The sequence below is a fragment of the Lepisma saccharinum genome, chromosome 16 (assembly GCF_977018435.1).
Source record: "Lepisma saccharinum chromosome 16, izLepSacc3.1, whole genome shotgun sequence".
Taxonomy (NCBI): Eukaryota; Metazoa; Arthropoda; class Insecta; order Zygentoma; family Lepismatidae; genus Lepisma; species Lepisma saccharinum.
This window is the reverse complement of record NC_139244.1, coordinates 6,423,602-6,444,362: the sequence shown is the minus strand read 5'-3', so window position 1 is coordinate 6,444,362 and position 20,761 is coordinate 6,423,602. Positions and strand designations below refer to the sequence as shown.

The following is a 20,761-nucleotide window of genomic DNA, read 5'->3' as shown; positions in this document are numbered from 1 at the left end:
CTGTAATTATTGACGCGTATGCTACGTATATAGGAAGATTAGGTACTCGGCCAACAGCTATAGTGGGAAACAGATGGTGATCAAAGAACCAGTGACCATCATCCATGTTTCTTTTATATTGATACTAATACAGTGAGATCTTTCACTATCCCGCTCGGAAAATGGAAAATTAACGAAGCTGATTGGAATAAATATTCTAAATTACTTACAATCTTATTTAAAAATGCAGATTTAAATAATATTGATAAGAGTATATATGACTATTTTGTAGATTCTGTTAGTATTGTTATGGACAGATCATGTACAAGAGCAAAAGAGGAAGTTGTAGAAAAGTATCCAATAGTGCACTGGTGGAATAAAGATTGCCAAAAATATAAAATACAGAGAATCGAAGCTACAAAAGTTCATAAAACGATACCAAATGAGGAAACTTGGATTAAATATAAGAAAGCAATAGCGCAGGCCAAGAAAAGTTATATCCGTGCAAAAAGACAATCGTGGGCAAAGTATTGTGAAGACATAAATAACAAAGAGAGTATCAGTACCGTGTGGGCTAAATTCAAATCAATCTGCAAACCACATACCCCTCGATTAATACCAATCAAAGAAACCTGGAAAGATGAATTTATTATGAAGGTAACATGTAATAATAAACACGAACTTGCAGATGCTCCTGATGAAATTTTCTCTTTCATTCCTAAAGATAGACAGTCTCAAGGATTATACAGCAATATAACGATCGATGAAATAAGTGACATAATAATGAGAGCCGAGGACACGACTCCAGGAAAAGATGGAATATCATACTCGATGGTTCAAAATTTGCCGGAATATGGTATAATATATTTGTGTAACATCTACAACTATATAATGAATTCAGGAAATGTACCGCAAGCGTGGTACACTCAAAGATTTTACCAATATTGAAACCTGGCAAAAGCCCACATAAAGGAGAATCTTATAAACCGATAGCTTTGTCTTCAGTACTGGGGAAAATGTTTGAAAAATTAATTCTAAAGAGAATAAGTTGACATATAGAGGGACAGGGTTTATTTTCATGGCTTCAAGTTGGATTTATGAAGGGCATGGGGTGTACAGATGTCTTGGCAATGTTATCATCAAAAATTTATGATACAATGAAAAGGAAAAGTAGTCTTATTGCTGCATTCTTAGATATGGAATATAATAATGTAAATATAAATAAATTATTAAATATTCTACAAAATCTGAAAATACCTTATATGCATCTAAAAATAATTTGGAATCTATTAAAGAATCTTTGTTTATACTTTTACTTTCACAATAAAGTTGAGGGTCCTAGATGGATAACAAGGAGACTTCCACAGGGAAGCCCTTTAAGCCCTTTGCTTTTCAATATATATTTAATGGATGTTCAAAGAATATGTCTTCTTGAGCCATTTGGATTTATACAATATGCAGACGATTTACGTATATATGAGAGTTTAAAGCAAGTAGATAATGGAGTCAACAGCATGGAAGAGATAATAATAGAGATAAAGAAATTTCTTGAGAATAGAACCTTGAATATATCGTCAAAAAAATCACAGCTGATAATATTTAGTAAAAACGGATCTCCGAAAAAAGTGAATCAATACACAAAAAAGTTACACATACCCATAGAAAAGACAGTAAAATATATTATGCTTTATATTTGATAATAAATTAACATGGAAACCTCATGTAAAAATGTTAGTGAACAAGGCAGAGAAGTATTTCGTTCTATGGCTACTACAAAATGGGGAAGTCATCCAAGTACCATGGTGAATTTTTACAAAAACTATTACAAACCAACAATAGAATACTGAATTATAGTCTTTAATACAGTTTAGGAACGTGCATTTCGCCCTTTGGAAGTAATGCAGAGGAAAGTTCTTCGAAGGTGTCTAGGACTGATGAAGAGTACTCCCACTATTGCTGTATACATGGAAGCATGCGAATGGAACTTAAGTTATAGGAAAAGAGAAATGTCCATTAAATATTTGTTAGAAACAATGTCAGAAGTTAATCATCCGTTTAACGACATTCTATTCGACTTGGTTGAATTATATGATACAGGCAAAATTAATAACTGCGAAGATATAGGATGGGTGCAATTATATAATGAGTACTATGAGGATCATCAAAAATTATTGAAAGTAAGGAGTAAGCCCATATATACTCTAGATTTTCCCGTTTGTGAATATAGAGATATTTATTTTCCTGAATATACAAAATATGATTACATGGAAAGATGGAAAGATCTTTACTTTATATATAATATATACAGATGGTTCAAAAAGTAGTCAAAATGTAGGATGTGCTGTTTATGATGTACAGAAGAAGGAATCAATTATGATACATTTACCGGAAGATTTTTCCATTTTTACAGCTGAAGGTTATGCAATTTACCAAGCACTAATATATACATATAAATTGCAAGAAAAAATATATTAATATTAACGGATTCCAAAAGTGTATTATATTCAATTCAGTCCAATTATGATTTATTATTTAAATGCTCCCCATACATTATAAACTGTGTAAAAACTTTAGAAAATTTAAGGAGCAGGGGAAAGATAATTCATTTAACCTGGGTTAAAGCACATTGTCAAAATTTAGGAAATGATATGGCAGATTTGTATGCAAAACAAGCTAGGGTAATTCAACCTGTCCTGGAGCTGAAAACCTGGTACACAGACCTTCTACCGAGGGTGAAGAAAAAGTTGAAGGCAAACTGGAAGGAATGGTGCAAAGGTGAATTTCAAAATGCAGGCAGTTTTTTATCAGAGGATAGCTAATTTCAATAGAATCAGGCCCTGGTTTACAAAAGTTCAAGGTACAAGGAATGTGATAGTATTGCTAAATCGTATTAGGGCAGGTCATACAACTACAAAAAGTCACTTGCAAAAGATTCGGATTGTACAAAACCCAAACTGTACATGTGGCAAAAAGGAAGATATACACCATATCATGTTTGAGTGCAATAGATACACACAACAAAGAGAGACATTCTACAAAACACTTGTAAACTGTGCAATTCCCCTTCCTCAGTGTTTGGAAGCTTTGATTTGTGAACCTAACCTTACAGTTGGATATATATTGTTATCTTTTTTTAGAAAATGTGGCTTAACAATTTAGTAGAAAAAACATTTATTGATAGTGTTTTTTTTTTTAATAATAATGCACTAAAAAATGTAAGTTTATGTACAGTACATAAATAGATATGGGAAAAACTGCTAAGCGGTAATCCCAAATAAAACTAAAATATATAAAGTAAAATTTTTCCGAAAGGGATCACAGAGAAAAAAAAATTCGGTTCAAGTTGAGAATGTCAGTAAGTAAGCAATCAATATGCAGGGTAAATCTGTAACTTCGTATCAACCTCATGAATCCAAAATGATTTACGACCGAGATCTTTTCGTGACATGATCGAACAGGGAACATCATGTAGCCACCGAGTTAAATATGAATGGTCACACCTATTTTCAAGTGGTGACCTCCCAAATGTAGTATTTATTGGTCATTTCATCGTTTGAAAATCTTCAATAGAAATAAGGAGCGACTAACACCTTGTATGTTTTCCGTCTAACCTTACCTCTGCCAAGTTTCGCAGTCGCATTTTCTGACTTTGTTATCCTTTAAAAAAAAAGCTTGCAATTGCGCCCCTGGCTTCAGCCCCCCCCCCCCAGCTTACCTCTTGCTACGGACCTGTCGCATATCTTTTCATATCTATATAATCATCTACGTAGTTGTGTTTAAAGAATGTATACACTAATATTAATTGGTAATTTTTATATAATCTGTGTGTTGATGATGGTTGATGACTTGAAACAATCAACTATACATTTTCAGGAAACTGTAAATGGATGATCACCTATTTACACTTTCGAAACTAAAAAGCTGAATTTATCTACGCATAAGTTCATGTAATTCGAATATAAATGAGAAACGAAATTATTACACAGTCAGCTGACATCCGTCAACGTAACGCACTAGAAGCCGGAGGTCCCAGGTTCGAACCTTGTCAGTTTGTTTCATCACTCATTTCATAGATTCATTTTTCATTCCCATCTCAATTAACCAAATATGTATTAAAGCGACATCTTCCTCTCAGGCATGCACACAGTTTAATTGGAAGTAAGGTATTTTACACGTCATTGTAACGTTTTATTCTTTAATGACTTATCTTTAAAATTTGACAAATATCACCAGGAAAATCTGAAATAACATTTGATTTTTTATCCTAGAGTTAGAAAAGATTTGTTTTGATTTAGTGACATTTTTAGAGATTTTTACATGAAGGTCTAGAGAGTTTGGTTCTCCAGTAGTTGGCAACAGCGCACATTTGATCAGATTCCACTTAAACTTAAAGGTCAGACTGGATTAGCATTTCCGAGCGTGAAGAAGTTTAAAAGACAGATTGGCGTTTGTCTCACCTGACTTAATGCTATGTACAGGAACGCTGTACAAAAGATCCTTGAATTCGAGTGTAATTGGTCCATTTTTGTTGCCGTTGTCGAGCATTTCAGCCACAGACGATGCACAAGAGCGTCCAGACAAGTTTCACACATTGACAGCAGGCCGTAGCCTACTGCGAAGCCGTGTTTATGATTTTTAAAGTAATCTATGACGAAGAACTGGTCGTGTGGAAAGTTATGAGCGAATACACGCAGCACAATGCAAGATCTTACAACCAACTACTTGGACCAAAATAGTGACCTTGGTGTGGAACTCACGTGATCACAATCAGCCGGGAATGTAGGAGGAGACAAACGATAGAACGTTAAATTGACTTCCTGTCAGACGTTGTGCAAAAAATGAAAACAAGCGTTTTTCAGCGGCGGATACATTCTGAGTTGGTTTGCCACGCAACCAAACGTCACATCAATTTTTTTCGAGGAAGAAAAAAAATGTTTCGATTCACGGTAGAGGAACATAGTGGTTCGGATCCTACTTTAAACGTAGACCCAGTACCGATTAGCCGTCTGTGCATAGAGTGGAGTTAAAGCTGAAAACTTATCTAGGTTCAGCCACGGGGCTCGCTAGGGCAGGTCATGGTGGCTTTGGGTAATTTGGTAATCTTAGGCATAGGAGGATCTAGATTTATTTCTGGAAGGATAATGTGCGTAATGTGCAGATTTTCTAAATATTACCCCCCCCCCCACACACACACACACACACTGTGCAATGCGAAGTAAGCTTTCTGATTTATTTTGGCGGGGGGAATTCCACTCAGTGGCGTATTTGTGATTTCACTTTGGGTTTTAGGAGTTTCTGGGTGCCCACATTTCCGTCATGGTGGTAGCGTCGTCGCCTTGTAATCAAGGGGTTCCGGGTTGGATACCCGGTGAAGGCACATAGTGGTTCGGTTCCCAGTTTAAACTGTAGGTCCAGTCCCAATTAGCCTTGCTGTGCATAAAGTGGACTTAAAACACCAACTCAATCAAAAAAATCTTCCGTCTGACAAGTGCCTTAACACTGTCGATGACAAATGTGTGTGCCCTTTTATTTTTTTATAGAGAAACCTAATTCCAATTAGTATATTCTCAATAGTCTAAGATATCAATATATTGTTTAAATTCGCAATAAATATCGGTATTTTATGAAGTTTTTCTTCTTTTTTCAGTTGGCGAAAGAAACAGGACCACACAGCAAGAAAATTTTCAAGGTACGTTGTAGCAAAAACAATGCAGTGAAATTAACGATTACTTAGTAATATTTTTCAATGTGAATTTTTAACCGGAAGCATACATTATCATCAGACAACAGCAAGTTCTAATCCACTACGTTGAGAAAAATATTGACGTTATGGAAAATGTCCATTTATCCACAGAATGTTGTAACTTGTAAGGGACTATCAAAACTTGATCCTTATTTCGAGTATAATAAGCTATATTGTAGACAGCTCTACAAAACACACTGGTGAGCTGCTTGCGTTTAAAAACCATGCAGAGATTTATCCAGAATTTTCCATCCGAATGGGGGTGAAAGTTCGTATGTAGGGGTGTAAGTATAAATTTAGAGTTTAAATGACCATAAATTGGACCTTCGTTTAAAATTTTAGGGGGTGTTGAGGAAATTTGGGGGTGTTGAAGGTGTTTACAGATCAGAGCAGTTCGAACCAAAAAAATTCTCAATGTATACAGCCATGCATTTAAAATTATTGTTGTGATTACCACTATATACCTTGAAGTTTATGTTTGGTCTTGTTATTGTGAATATAGTGTTATTGATTTTAATTTTTTCACACAAAATTAATTGGAATGGGAACATAACAATAGCTGTGTAATCTGAATGATAACAACAAGGAACACCGGAGACAAGGTATTTACTATCTTCAATGTAATAGTCACCAAAAGGTTAACATGTAAAAATATATTTATTCTTGAAAAGAGTACAAAAACATATGCAATAACATGAAAAAGCGCAAAGGAATAATGTAGATGCAACAATAATAGTGCCATTTTGTTGGCCCCTATTAAAATGGTTTTAATATATATCTGTATGAATTATTTCCGTTACACTTTTACTCAGCGCGGGAATCCGCTCCGGCACGCCCCTGAACTGCAGAATCTTTTAACTTGACCTGGGCGTTATGTAACACGTGCCTATCCTCGCTCTCGTACTTATATAGTCACTGACAACCCAACTTGAACTGATAATTATCACCACAGGAAATTCAAGAGCAGAAATTGAGAAAAATACTACCACCGCGTTACAAAAATTGACACAATGGTGTGATAAAGCTAAATTAAAATTATCGGATACAAAGACCAAATACATAGTTTTGAAAGGAAAATTTAGCCAACATCGGAATCCATTAATAAGAATGAAAGGCAAATCAGTAAAAAGGGTAACGGAGATTAAATACCTGGGAGTGACGCTGGAAGAGGGCTTACTTTTCAAAAGCCACATTGAGAACATAACCTCCAAAGGGGAAGCTCTCATGAACAAAATAGCTACCATTGCATCCAACAGCTACAGACTTCCTCCGTCAGTTATTAACACTTATCTAGTGTCCATCTACTTTTCAATCATCACTTACGGGGCATCGGCGTGGGCCTCGTCGTCATTGCATAAAATAACGTACGTTCGTAAGCTAAGATCATCTTACAGGAAAGTAATTCTCAGAGTTACCGGGGCTTTTAAAACTACTTCGTCGGAAGCGCTGTTTGTCATAATGGGAACTTTGCCAATTGATTATCAAATTAAGCTGAGTGCAATGACTTATCACTTCAAACATGGGAACGAGAGGGAGATAACCGAACAAATGGGAGAATTCCTCCCCACCGTCCAGGAGATCAAGGCGAAGATTCATCGAGACTGGCAGCGTGAATGGGACGAGTGCGAGAAGGGTAGAAGACTGCATAACTTCCTCCCCTGCACGCAGGAGAACGTTTTTAACAGGGAAGTCACGCCATCCAGAGGGCTGATACATCTTCTAACAGGGCACGGACCATACGGATGTTACCTCACAAAAATCGGTAAAAGGGAAACCGACGTATGCCGAGACTGCCGGATGGAAAGAGACACGCCAGAACATAGAGTTTTTTCCTGCCCCGCCTCCGATGAACAGATAATATCGGCCAGAAGAGACCTGCCGAATAACAATATCTTCGAACTGATAAGGAGCGAACATGTAAAGAAGTTATGCGACCTCGCAGACTTAGTGTCTAATATCGAGTTGCGAAGGTACCTGACGGAACCGGAAACCCGGTGCCCACCAGCCCCCTCCCCTCCTCAACAGGAGCCCTGCAGAAGCAGCAGGATACGGAACCAAGTCCCCACACCCCATTCCTTGAGACCGTCACAATCGCGTCGGGAGCAGATACCAGAGGAAGAAGAGGAATCGGTACCGGAAGATTCACCCCGAAGGAGAAACTTCAGAGTGTCCAAAGTAGCCTGGTGCAAATTCTCAGAAATGTGGCTGTAAAAAGTCTAGGAGGCATTTTTGAGGAAAAGCGGACAAACAACATTTTCTGAATGTAATTGATATGCTGATTCCGAATATTTTGTTTGCCACTCTCGATTTTGATGTTATGTGCTTCAAATCGCTAAAAAACAAAAGGGCGGCCATACGAAATGAGTTCCTATTAACTTTTGAAGGAGCAGAAAGAAAATAGTGATCTTTGTGTCAAACATTATGTTTTTGGGAATGCTGAATCCAAATATTATGTTTTCCAATCTGAAATTTTAAGCTATGTGCTCCAAATCGCTAAAAAACAAAATGGCGGCCATACGCAATGAGCTCCAAATAACTTTTGAAGGAGGAGAAACAAAATAGTGATCTTGGTGTCAAACATTATGTTTTTGGGTATGCTGAATCCAAATATTATGTTTTCTAATCTGACATTTTTAAAATTGTTGTAGTTTTTTCCTCTTTTTAAACAAAAGAACCATAAAAATGACTAAACCTATAATCTATTTTTTCTTTTTTTTTACTTTATTTCAAAATGATAGAAGCATAGAACCATGGATCCACTTATAAATTTGAAAAGACCTGCACCTGTGAGCCATCATCTTAAGATGTCTCTTATCAGTTCCTTCAGAACATTGCCGCAAACAAAGGATCTAGCTACTTCAGATATTCAAGATACTCTCCTCAAAGCTGAAACACTGGGCCAGGTAAAGCTAGACACCTCCGTGAAGGAAAGGATGATGGCCCCTGGTAAAAGTCACACACAAGTCAAGTTAAGTGATCCTCTACATAAGTCAAATCAAAGACCTTTAAGTCCCTCTATGAAGTTAAATTGGTAGTAAGTGGCAAGGAAACCATTTTAAAAACTGACAGGAATATTCTCCAGCGCCTCGTAACTGCTTATGATGCAGGTCGTAATGTGGATCTAAATCGCATTTTGTGTCACGAACTAATGCCAATTCCAATCTCCCGTACCAACACAAACGGAAGTCTGAGAACAGGAAACAAAGCCATTCTAGCTGATGTGATGACCAAGGATGTAATTTGTTCACCTGATATATCAATTCCGTCTGCGTCATGCTTTATAATAGATGGTCAAGCATTAGTTGTTGCACTTGGAAAGCCTGCAGGAGTTTTTAAACTTTGGTCAACTGGCAGATGTATTTCTTAACCTTGTTCTTTTTATGGGAAGAAGCTTTAAGAGGATTGATGTCACCTTTGATCCGTATAACGCAACTTCAATCAAGGCTGAAACAAGGGATAGCCGCTTGAAACATGCTCATTTAGTAAGGAGAGTAATAGATAATGGATCCGTGCCAATCCCCAACAAATTCAGTGACTTTCTTGCTAACTCAGAATAAAAAAGACTTGGCCTGTTTTCTCTGTAATCATTTGATCAACAATGCTCCTGAAGACAAAATATTTGTGGTTTCCGGTGGATTTCACAAGGAGGATGACGTACGAACAAACAATCGTGATTTGTCTATTGAAGGATTGCAGGCAAACCACGAAGAGGCGGACACGCTCATTGTACTTCACTGTCTTCATTCTGGTGCTGATAACATTGTTGCCTCAGCACGTGATGCAGATGTATTAGTGAAATTGGTAGCGTTATTTCACAAGATTAGATGTACGAAATTGTGGTTGCGAGCAGGAACATAAAAAAAAAATACATTCCAGTACATGAAGTCAGGCGGAAGCTTTCATTTACGGATCCTGTCTTCGAAACTCTCATCCCATTCCACGCCATAACAGGATGCGACACAGTATCCTACATTGCTGGGATCAGTAAGAAGACAGCATGGAAAATATTTAACACTAATAATAATGATCTACTAAATTTTGGTGAAACAAGAAACAGAACACAAGGCAGAGAAGTTTGTATGAAAGTTGTATGGTGTACCGGAGGCAAGCAGCTGTGATGAAGCCAGAGTAAAGCTGTTCAGCAAAGGAAAAACACCACAAGCACTGCCCCCCCCCACCCCATACCGATGCTCTACGGTTACATGTACAACGGGCCCACTATCAAGCCATGGTGTGGAGGCAGTCGGTCATACCAAAACTTGTGTTCAGAGGCCTGCACAAGACCTGGAGCAGACCCGTTCGCGAGACATCGCTCCTGAAATGCCATGCAACCTGCGCAACATCCTCGCTTGAGCAGCTTGTATGCCCACCTGCCCAGATCGTTCCTGGCAGGCATTGTAGACCCACCGGGTACCCGCAGTCTTACGATACCTAGTAGGTCTCAGTTCGTTCTTTCCATCAACTGCAGACCCCTCCCTCTGCATGACGTAGTTGCTTCGAGTAGAAACTGCACCGGGCCCACACCGTTCTGCAGTGTTGCCAACTGCAATAGATTTTCACTACTTAAAAAAGGGAACTCAAAGCTTCGTAAGCCACATCACCAATGAAATGAGATTTACGAATGTTGCTCCCTCACACACACACACACATTGAAATAGGTTTTCCGTGGCACAGGATCCATAAGTATATGTCGTAAATAACCAACATACGTATATATAGTGATATAGGGCAGGACTGAAACATGTCACGTTCGACGCTGAGGTCGCGAGTCCAACAACACACTGTTCTACTGCGAACACCAGGGCCGTAGCCAGCCAGGGGCATTGCCGTTACCCTCGTTTGGGGGGGGGGCAAGTACTTGGATAAACGTAACAACAACAACAATCACAATAATAGTAATAAAGTAGCATGAAAGGCATTATTATCCTCATAAATCACGCAAAAAGGGGGTAGAAGTCGGTTCTCACGCATTTGTGTTGAAACAGAGGATTAGAAATATTTTTTTTCAACACGTCAATTTCACATTAGCTAATAATGGAAAACAAGCACACAAACTATTTTTGAAAGAAAGAAAGTGCATGATAAATGCAGTCCGAATGTACATGCATATGGCATGTAAAATTTCCATCTACAATATTTTCTTTTCACATGGAGCGACGTATTACATAATTAATTCATCCAACTCGTAACAAACCAACATTAATAGCAAATAATATCACGGGCCGCCATAGCATTCTCTGTTTTAAAACTTTTCTCACTTAGATCGTTCGGCGCTCAGGGCCGACTCCCGCTACTCCTTTGCTACGGCATTGAACTTGATGAGACTTGTACTTTAATGTTTGACCCCCACCCTGACCCCTCCGCTAGACAATTTTCGTCCAAGGTTGTGAGCAATGCACTCTGCCCCCTCTGGTTGCGCCACTGCGTGCCTGGTTAAGGCACCATGCAATGAAAAACAATTAGTTTTCAGTGAGGAGATTTTTGTTTGCTCGATCATTCATTTAGATAAATGAAGCTGTAATATTGCGTGCATTTCCTGGCAATAAGATAAAAACTGCTTACGCTGAACTGAAATCGCTAAGTATATAAATTCTCCTTGGAGAAGAAGCTCCTCCTAGGACTTCGTAGGATTTAGTAGCTACGTAAGTAGGCAACACTGGCTGCAGCCGTCCACGTGGTGATGAAACACCTGGAGCGACACGTTGCCGGAGGGCTGTTTCCTTCCAGCAGGTTTTGCAGGCGCCCGGGTCTTGTTGAATGCCCAGTTACCTTGTAAGCGCAGAGCGCCTTGAAGACCAAGAACCCGGGTAGAGACGCAAGTCGACTCGTTGCCGTGGGCAGGCGAGCAGGTAAACCTGTTATCGCGTGCAAGCGGGCAGTGGGTAGGTAAAAGGCAGACTATGCTGGCCTCTACTTGTGTTACCACCACCCACTATCTTGGGATGGAAAATGGTTGATGGACAGCTCGTTCCAAAATTTCAATCGCTGCCACCAATTCCACAACCCTGCTACGACATTGTCACGTGTGGATGTTTGGGTGGTTGTATATCCGCTACATGTTCCTGCAGGAAAGGCCAGCTTGTATGTACTGCAGCTTGCAAATGTGCAGATACTGGCACTAAGGAGTGCATGAATATCTATGACTAGAAAAATGTTATACTATTTTTGTAGGCAAAATAAGGTTGAATAAGGATAACGTGCGGATTTATCATACACTCATACTGTTAATATTCAATATGGTCTTATGCTTTGAATATTATTATTATTATTTTGCATCTTTACTTTAGCAATGTTCTATACTTTCTTCTGTATTAAGAACCTACTGTTACACTGTTTTATTCCTAGTTCAAAAGTATGGATAAGATAAGTCGCCATTTTGTTTCTTAGCGATTTGGAACAAACAGCTTAAAATTTCAGATTAGAAAACATAATATTTGGATTCAGCATACCCAAAAACATAATGTTTGACACCAAGATCACTATTTTCTTTCTGATCCCTCAAAAATTATTAGGAACTCATTTCGTATTGTCGCCATTTTGTTTTTTAGCGATTTGGAGCACATAGTTTAAAATTTCAGATTAGAAAACATAATATTTGGATTCAGCATACCCAAAAACATAATGTTTGACACCAAGATCACTATTTTCTTTCTGCTCCTTCAAAAGTTAATAGGAACTCATTTCGTATGGCCGCCCTTTTGTTTTTTAGCGATTTGGAGCAAATAGCTTAAAATTTCAGATTACAAAACATAATATTTGGATTCAACATACCCAAAAACATAATGTTTGACACCAAGATCGCTACTTTCTTTCGGCTCCTTCAAAAGTTAATAGGAACTCATTTCGTATGGCCGCCATTTCGTTTTTTAGCGATTTGAAGCATATAACACCAAAATCGAGAGTGCCAAACAAAATATTCGTAATCAGCACATCAAATACATTCAGAAAATGTTGTTTGCCCGCGTTTCCTCAAAAATGCTTCCTACAGTCAGAATTTTCTAAAATTGTCCCAAACTACTGGGAGACGAGGAGCCGCCGCCAGGAGAGGGTTACGTCCGTCCAATCAGCCTGGGGAGAGCCATGAAGGTTGCCCGGAGAGAAGTCGTCGAAGATGAAGAATTACCTAAAAACCATCTCTAGGGATAAAATAATACAATAGCATAATAACGAAAAAAAACCTGTTTAAAAGTAATATCAGAACCCCACATTAAATCGTGACTAAAGTTTCTTTAATAATAAATCCAAGATAAGGGACCATAAACTCTTAGAAATTTAACTTGAAAATTGCTAGACTTGGAATCTGCTGGAATCCAGTAGGCATCCTAGAGACTGGATGTAAAGGAAATTTCGAAAACACAAACAAATTAAATTTAAATTAAATTTTTAACAATGTAAATGTAGTAAAAACCATGAACATACATTCATATACTTATTATTAATTAGTATAATCTAATATAAGAGGTTGTTTATCTTTTTCCTTTTTTTATATAATTGTTTTTAATATTATCATCAAGTCTACATATAATTATTTGCGTATTTTATGTATTTTGTGTCATCTTTATCTATTACATATCTAACAATTACAGTTTCCGCATAATTAGCATGCTATCAAAACTTAGTACCCTGTATTACTGATTCACGTTAAATTATGCGGCTGCGATTTCATTCTGAGATCTCATAGCAGCCTCAGTCTGCAAGGACATTGAACCTCGCCCGGCCACTGTCGCTAGCGTGGAATGCAGAGTCAGCTTCATGTCGAATAACCAAGTTGACACGGAGTGCTGACGCCGGTATCTTATCGGGCGTGTGTCCTCAACACATAACTGCAACAACGGCGAGATAAATAAGAAACTACAAAACCTCTTACAGTAAGCGTTTATTAGGAATCGATGTCCACTAAATTAATGAACTAGTCCAGTATTTCAGTGCACTTAACTTCCTTCCAAATAGCAAATTCTCGCCACACATTACAATAAAGCCTGATCTGGAAACCAGACAGGGAACTTACGTCCGCGCAGACTAATCCAAGCCATCATTCATCCCATCACCCCATCATACTCTCCCCTCAAGCTTACAACAGTTCTGGATACCAGAATGGTTGTCCCTCCTGTACATAGCATTCCCTACTATCTATACGATAACTAAAACTAACCAATAAACTAACACAAATTAATCCATAACTACTATTAAAAAGTTTAATTAATTACCAATCATACAAATGCACAGTAAATTTACAAGAAAATTCAAGACTTGTTCCGGTCACCAGAACGGTCTATTAAAATAATACAAACTAAAAATTATTAAATGTAGCTATGTATACCATCTCCATGTATTTTCTTTTCTTTTTTGTACTTGTATTTTACGTATGAAAATAAAGACGAAAAGAAGGAGGATAAAAAGGCGGGGGAACCGTTTAAATTCAGGAAACTGACGTCCTGGTTTATTTAAAGGTACCAGGACATTAAGAGAATACCCTCGAAAGTACGCGGGTGGAGGCAGGCTACTTCGGGAGCCCCCCCCCCCTTTAGATATGTATATGTGTCTCAAAAAGTATTATTTTATACTCACTCAATATGTTCTGCACTACTGTCTTCTTCATGTTCTAATTAAGTATTGTATCATGATTCATTCCATGAACTAGTGTACGTATCTTGTATATCAATTAAATTCAGAAGGAAAAGCTTTGTAATGAGATGTAGTGAAAATGTGATCAATGAAATGTATGATAAAGTTATGAATGTATACATTCTAAACGTCAATAAAAATTTACCGATGCGAGAACGAGATTAGACGTTTCGAGATTTGTCGAGACGAAAACCAGAACGACACAGATTTTCAGAAAATTTGGCAAAATGTAACTTGGTGACCGAAATTCTCAGCCCCGTTCTAGTCTTTGGTAAAGGATAATGCGTCATGTTCGGAATCGTGCAATTTATTGATATGCACCAAGCGATATCTATCTGATTATGCGGAGATAAGTTACATAAATTCACAATAAGTAAATACTAATAAATTCAATAAAGACATATTTAATACCTTTAAGTCCTTAGAATAGAACCCAGCTGAAAAAGGCATTCCACACACAAAGCAAGACTGGAAATACATATCCAAGAAATAGTGTATTTTAATTTAATTTGAAAGGAAATTTTTATCGTGAAATTTTGGAAGTTTCGATTTTGTTGTGTTTTGAACGCCCCGTTTCACTTCAATTGAATCCTGAATATGGATGAACGTGCGTGAGGGGAAACACAGCTGCATCTACCAGCCGTTTGCAGCAGCGCGCACTACTTTGCTTTCTCTCCTTCTCTTCCATTATGCACGGTCTTGCTCCACATTTTCCCGAGACAGAGTGTACATCGACGCTGGTAACTTTCGCCTTTCAAGCAAGGTGTTCCGGGAAGTATACATTGCACAGTGTCTCGGATCCCAGTTTTTAACTGTAGGTCCAGTCCCGATCTCAATACAAAACGTGTAAATATACTCGCGCAATCACACTATCACTGCCAGTCTCTCTTAAACTGTCGCATTTGACGCGTCCTCAACACCAAGGCCAATAGTATGAGAAACCGGACCACAAGTGCATACACCACAAGCGCTACGAGATTGTCCAAGAACAGCCCGTCGTCAACGTCCAGCTCTTTCAAAAGCTTGTTGGGCGTTCTGTAGTGACAGTACGCCGTTGAGCAAGTGAGGTCTGTTCTGTTGAAGGAGTACAAAGCTTCCATCATGCCCTGGTAGCTGTACCCGAAGTGACTCGTGTAAGTAATCCAGCGTATGTTGGCAGCCATTGTTCTTCTGTGGATGAAGAATCCTGAGAAAAGTAACATTGGAATTGCAGATGCCGGTGCCATGAAGATTCCGATCTGAAATTAGGGAAAAGAATGACAAATACAGCACCACTAGTAGGTTAGGGCCATTTGACCTTATTAAATACCACACCTGATCAAAGACTATTGCTTTACATGTAAAATCTATCCAATTTCTTGGCAATTTAAAGAATACTCTTGACTTGATGACAAACTTTTATATCCAAATTCATACTTGAAGATACGCCTCAATTGTGAAATACTAGCCCCGTCCAGTTCGCTGCACTTTTTGACGCTCTCTGCGCACTCGCGCGCCTACTTGGTTACACGGTGCAATTCTACTTTGTTGAACGTTAGTAATTTCTTTGCACCAGCCTGACACCGGAATACGCCTGCACTACACCTAGTGGCAAAAAGTGCAGTGAACTAGACGGGGCTACTCTCTAATTCATATTTGCACGAACATCAAATGAGGAATTTACATACAGCTCTCTATTGAGCCAAAACAACAACAATTACCAATGTAAAATGTGACTGAATGAGTTAGCCAGCAGAAATGATTGCGAAAGCAATAAATAGTAGTTCAACAAAATGTGTAGTTTTTGCATTTTCCATCCGATTAAAACTGTTTACTGCCAATGCACATTACTTATATTTTACTAGAATGACGAATTTGCGTATTTATTGCAGGACTTTTCAAACATCTGCAGATGTGGCTAATACCGTTTCTGTTCATGCCTATCATTCGTAGTTATCCAGAACCACACATGAGTTCTCGCTCAGATCACTATAATACTGGGTGATTTTTTTAACCTGAATCATTTGAATATCTTGAAAAAAATCATCCTACAAAAAAATGTTCCAAATAAAAAGTTGATAGTTTGGAGGGGGAAGTTTAGTGGTGCAACACAATAACACCCCCTCCCCCTCTTGTAGGTGGGGTGGGGGGCAACTTTGAAATTTCAAATAGAAACCCCTATTTTTTATTACAGATTCGGATTTTACGGGAAAAAATACATAAGTTTTGTCTGAAACATTTTTTTCGATTCGTGATAGATGGCGCTCTAATCGACAAATTTTCATTTCTTGAATGTTTACACTTTAAAACCAATGTATTTCATTTCCCAATTAATTTAAATTCAAAAAATAAAACATTCTCGTGCATGAACTTTGTACTAATTCTTGACAAATCTTTTGAGATTTCATTAAGCTGGTAATTCGCCTATTTACAACATTTAAAAGTTAGATTCGAAATTTGTTTAATTTTTTTTATTGTTGTGTCAAAGATGCTTAACAAAGCTACAACAGAAAAAATAAAAAAAAAATAAAACAATGTCAAGAAACAGTTCCTTTTTAGACTTTTCCTGTTAAATCATTTTTTGTTTATCATTGTTTTTTAGATCACAAGAATGCTCCGAGTGATTAATTTGACTAAGCTGTTGATACTTTTTAATATCAATGGATGTATTAACTGTAGAAGAGAAAATTGAAATGGTTCTCGTGTATGGAGAATCTGGCAGGAATCTCCGTCAGGCTGTCGTTGTTTATGCTCAGCGTTTTCCAGACAGGGTGCGTTCTTTCGCTTCGTTTCAACGTACAGTCAATCAATTTACTACTGAAGGAAGTGTTACACCTAAACAAAGGACCCGTCGAAGAACAGTTACTTGAGAAGAAAATGAAATTAATGTGTTAGCTGCTGTGGCCCATGATCCTCATGTCAGCTCGCGAGAAGTAGCTCGAAATTCCGGATTGTCCCAGAGCAGTGTTTTGAAGATTTTACAGCGTCATAAATATCATCCATATCATGTGTCATTGTATCAAGAACTTCATGGCGATGATTTTCAAAACGAGTGACGTTTTGTCAGTGGGCACGTGAACAAATACAAATAAACCCAAATTTCTTTCGTCTGGTATTGTTCTGTGATGAGTCATCTTTTACAAACCACGGAACGGTCAATCGGCATAATATGCATTACTGGAGTGTCGAAAATCTGCACTGGCTGCGCCATGTTGAGCATCAGCGTCCATGGACTGTAAACATGTGGTGTGGAATTATTGATGACAAACTCATCGGTCCCTACTTTATTGATGGAAATTTGAATGGTCAACAGTACCGTGACATTCTTCAAAATGAACTGCCAATATTACTTGAAGATCTTAACTTGGAACTGAGACAGAACATGTGGTTTCAGCAGGATGGATGTCCAGCGCACTATTCGAGAGCAGCACGTGAAGTACTCGACCGTAACTTCAATGGCCGATGGATCGGCAGATCTGGTCCTGTAAATTGGCCTGCCAGATCACCAGATCTTACTTCACCAGATTTCTTTTTGTGGGGCTACCTAAAAGATAAAGTGTATCGAGAATTTCCAACTACTCGTGAAAATATGATAGAGCGAATCCAAAACGCTTGTGCCATAATTGAACCAGAGATACTTTTGAGTTGTGTACATTCATTCGAAGCGCGGATCAATAAATGTATTGAAGTTGAAGGTCACCATTTTGAACACTTAATGTAATTGAGAAGTGAATGTAGTTTACTAGCCATCGAGATATCTAGAGCTAAGAATTGGCAAGTAATTTTGTATTTTCAAAATAAATTTATTTGTTTTACAACAATTTAAAGTCCTGGAACAAAAATGTTTTATTTTTTGAATTTAAATGAATTGCGAAATGAAATACATTGGTTTTAAAGTGTAAACATTCAAGAAATGAAAATTTGTTGATTATAGCGCCATCTATCACGAATCGAAGAAAATGTTTCAGACAAAACTTTTGTATTTTTTCCGTAAAATCCGAATCTGTAATAAAAAATAGGGGTTTCTATTTGAAATTTCAAAGTTGCCCCCCGCCCCACCTGCAAGAGGGGGAGGGGGTGTTCTTTTGTTGCACCACTAAACTTCCCCCCTCCAAACTATCAACTTTTTATTTGGGACATTTTTTTGTAGGATGATTTTTTTCAAGATATTCAAATGATTCACGTTAAAAAATTACCCAGTATAGTGTCACTTTTAGCATTACCAGATATATCTGATTCTGTTTACTGCACATCCCTATTATTCATGGACGCATTACAGCATTCGTATATAAAAATAACTATTTTTCCCCTTTCTTTATTGGTAATATTTATACATACACTGATACATACACATTACTTTCATAATAAAAATAATTATCGCTCCGCAGGGGAGTGCTGTTTTACAGTGGGATGCACAAGTATTGCTCTGCAAATTGTCCGCGAGTATTTTTCTTTTGCATCCTACGTGTTTTTATGGAATAGATTTTTACGTACGCTGACCCAGAGGCTGTCAGCAACTTGTCTAGCGTTTTGTTTCAATTCCTGAAGCCCTAATCGCGAGAAACAAAAATAATAACATGGCGATTGACAATTTGCCTGCTACTGTATTTGTCGCTAGCTGTACCATCAGCATTACCTGTAAGTTAAAAAGAACTCCGCACAGGAGCCCCATGCTCTGCCCCACTTCCACGAGGAGAACGCACACTACCCACACCATGACGAACCTTGAGAGGTCGTGGGGTTGATCTGTCATGAAGTAAACGGGGACTACAAACAAGGTGGGACACAGTATCTGTAAAGATAAACATAAGTGACATGTTTGGGTCTGTAATATTACAAAATAAAAAGCCGGAAAATTTTATAAAAAATTTAAAAATAAGCACAAATCAAACCATCCATAAATCACAGAACAATCAATAGCTTACATCTACACCACTGTAGTGTAAAGAAATGTTATTAACAAAATTATATAAGTGAACATTATTGAGATGAATGTGGCGTTTCTTCAAGACGTTCTACAAATGTAGTCTCTCAACAATTGGGACTATTTTCCACACATTAAATATCCCTATATTGAATGGATTGATGCATTTAAACAATTGCCCTCATTGGCGCAACTTGGAACATAACTTGAGGGGGGAAGGAGTGGCAGAACAGAAACAAAATGTAAAAAGTTCCTAGCTATACTAAGAGAATACAGTTGAATGGAATTAATCTTCATTAATATAATTTATTGCTTGTGATCAGTCATTACTCATTACTTTAAAAGTCACCAGTGAATTAAATTAGTTTACAATTTTTTTAGGTGAAAAATCTACTTGAAAATTACAATTTATCAATTGGTGAAAAAGAGTAAACTTTTCAAAATACAAATTTGAAACACAGGTTGTTTCTATAACTAAACACAATAAAGCACGAAACATATAGATGACGTTTAGTCAAACTGCGGACACAAAACTGACAGTTAAAGTGATCATAGCTAGTGATTTTTTTTAAAAAATAACAAAATATCTTAATAAGCATACAGTCGAATAATATTGAAGTGCAGATAAGCAAGGCAGAATTGTACAGATAGATCCAGTGAATATTTTTTTACGTTTTGAAAGTTTTGTGTGACGTTATTTTGAAAGCCACCACAACGTCCAACACGTTTTTCTTTCAATTAAGGCTTTATAAGGATACGTATATGTGGAAATCTGTATGAATGGTTGAAAGTATAATACTTTTCTTCTTAACAAGAATCAAGAGCCTACACGTGAATACGTCATTCGTGTTGGTTGAACTTCCCAGACAGACCCACCTGTATACATCCACCTTGACAGGTAAAAGCAACAAGACATTTGTTTTGGTGAGATTCGTATCAACAAGGTTAAGCTACAAACAAAATTAAAGAAAACTGCCTGAAATGTTGCTATTTTGAGTAAACACTACGAAGAAAAATGCATCACACAGAACACAGAGGCCTAAAACACAAACACACGGAACATATAACTACAAAACAAGCAAATAAGGTGCAACAAGAAACAGTCTACCAAGAGCTACAACATCCAACACAAACCGGTTCTGAATACCTTGAAAAATCTGGCATTCAGACCAAACGTAGGTGCAAAACAAGTTACAGTAGCAAAACACGATCCAGTTAGACAAACATCTTACTCGAAATCTTTGAAGAAAATGCCATCTTAACGAATCCTATAGAGGATGGAACTCATTGATGAAGCTTGCTCTTAGATGAACTGAAATATTTAGCAAAGGAGAAAGATAGGCAGTCTTTAGATGATCTTTAGACGTAAAGTTAAGTTGAATTATTGCTCTAAATTCTAAACCTTGGCCTCCCCGATGGGTATTGGTGACGTTCACCCCTTGTAATCAAGGGGTCCCGGGTTCGATACCCGTTGGAGGCACATTGCAGAGTGGTTCGGATTCCACTTTAAA

The 20,761-nt window shown here is 37.7% G+C and overlaps 3 protein-coding genes across 5 annotated transcripts in view; 1 reads left to right on the top strand and 2 right to left on the bottom strand.

Moving 5' to 3' along the window:
* The window catches only part of LOC146000218 (ATP-binding cassette sub-family G member 1-like), a 105,387-nt gene extending 100,688 nt beyond the window's left edge, over positions 1–4,699 (bottom strand). Inside the window, exon 1 of the mRNA XM_083137616.1 lies at positions 4,437–4,699. Coding sequence (XP_082993742.1) covers positions 4,437–4,524 — 88 coding nt within the window. The 5' untranslated portion in view covers positions 4,525–4,699. The remainder of the gene's footprint in view (positions 1–4,436) is intronic.
* LOC146000147 (putative glutamate receptor) overlaps positions 1–20,761 on the top strand; it is a 342,647-nt gene that overhangs the window by 105,271 nt on the left and 216,615 nt on the right. Inside the window, exon 2 of the mRNA XM_083137488.1 lies at positions 5,627–5,668. The gene's annotated coding sequence lies outside the window, so the exon portion shown is untranslated. The remainder of the gene's footprint in view (positions 1–5,626; positions 5,669–20,761) is intronic.
* The window catches only part of LOC146000220 (ATP-binding cassette sub-family G member 4-like), a 46,205-nt gene continuing 39,481 nt past the window's right edge, over positions 14,038–20,761 (bottom strand). For all 3 annotated transcript variants that reach the window (XM_083137618.1, XM_083137620.1, XM_083137619.1), the window contains 2 exons: positions 18,963–19,118; positions 14,038–15,585 (listed from right to left, as the gene is read on the bottom strand). In XM_083137618.1, the coding sequence (XP_082993744.1) occupies positions 15,220–15,585; positions 18,963–19,118 (522 nt within the window). In that variant the 3' untranslated portion in view covers positions 14,038–15,219. The remainder of the gene's footprint in view (positions 15,586–18,962; positions 19,119–20,761) is intronic.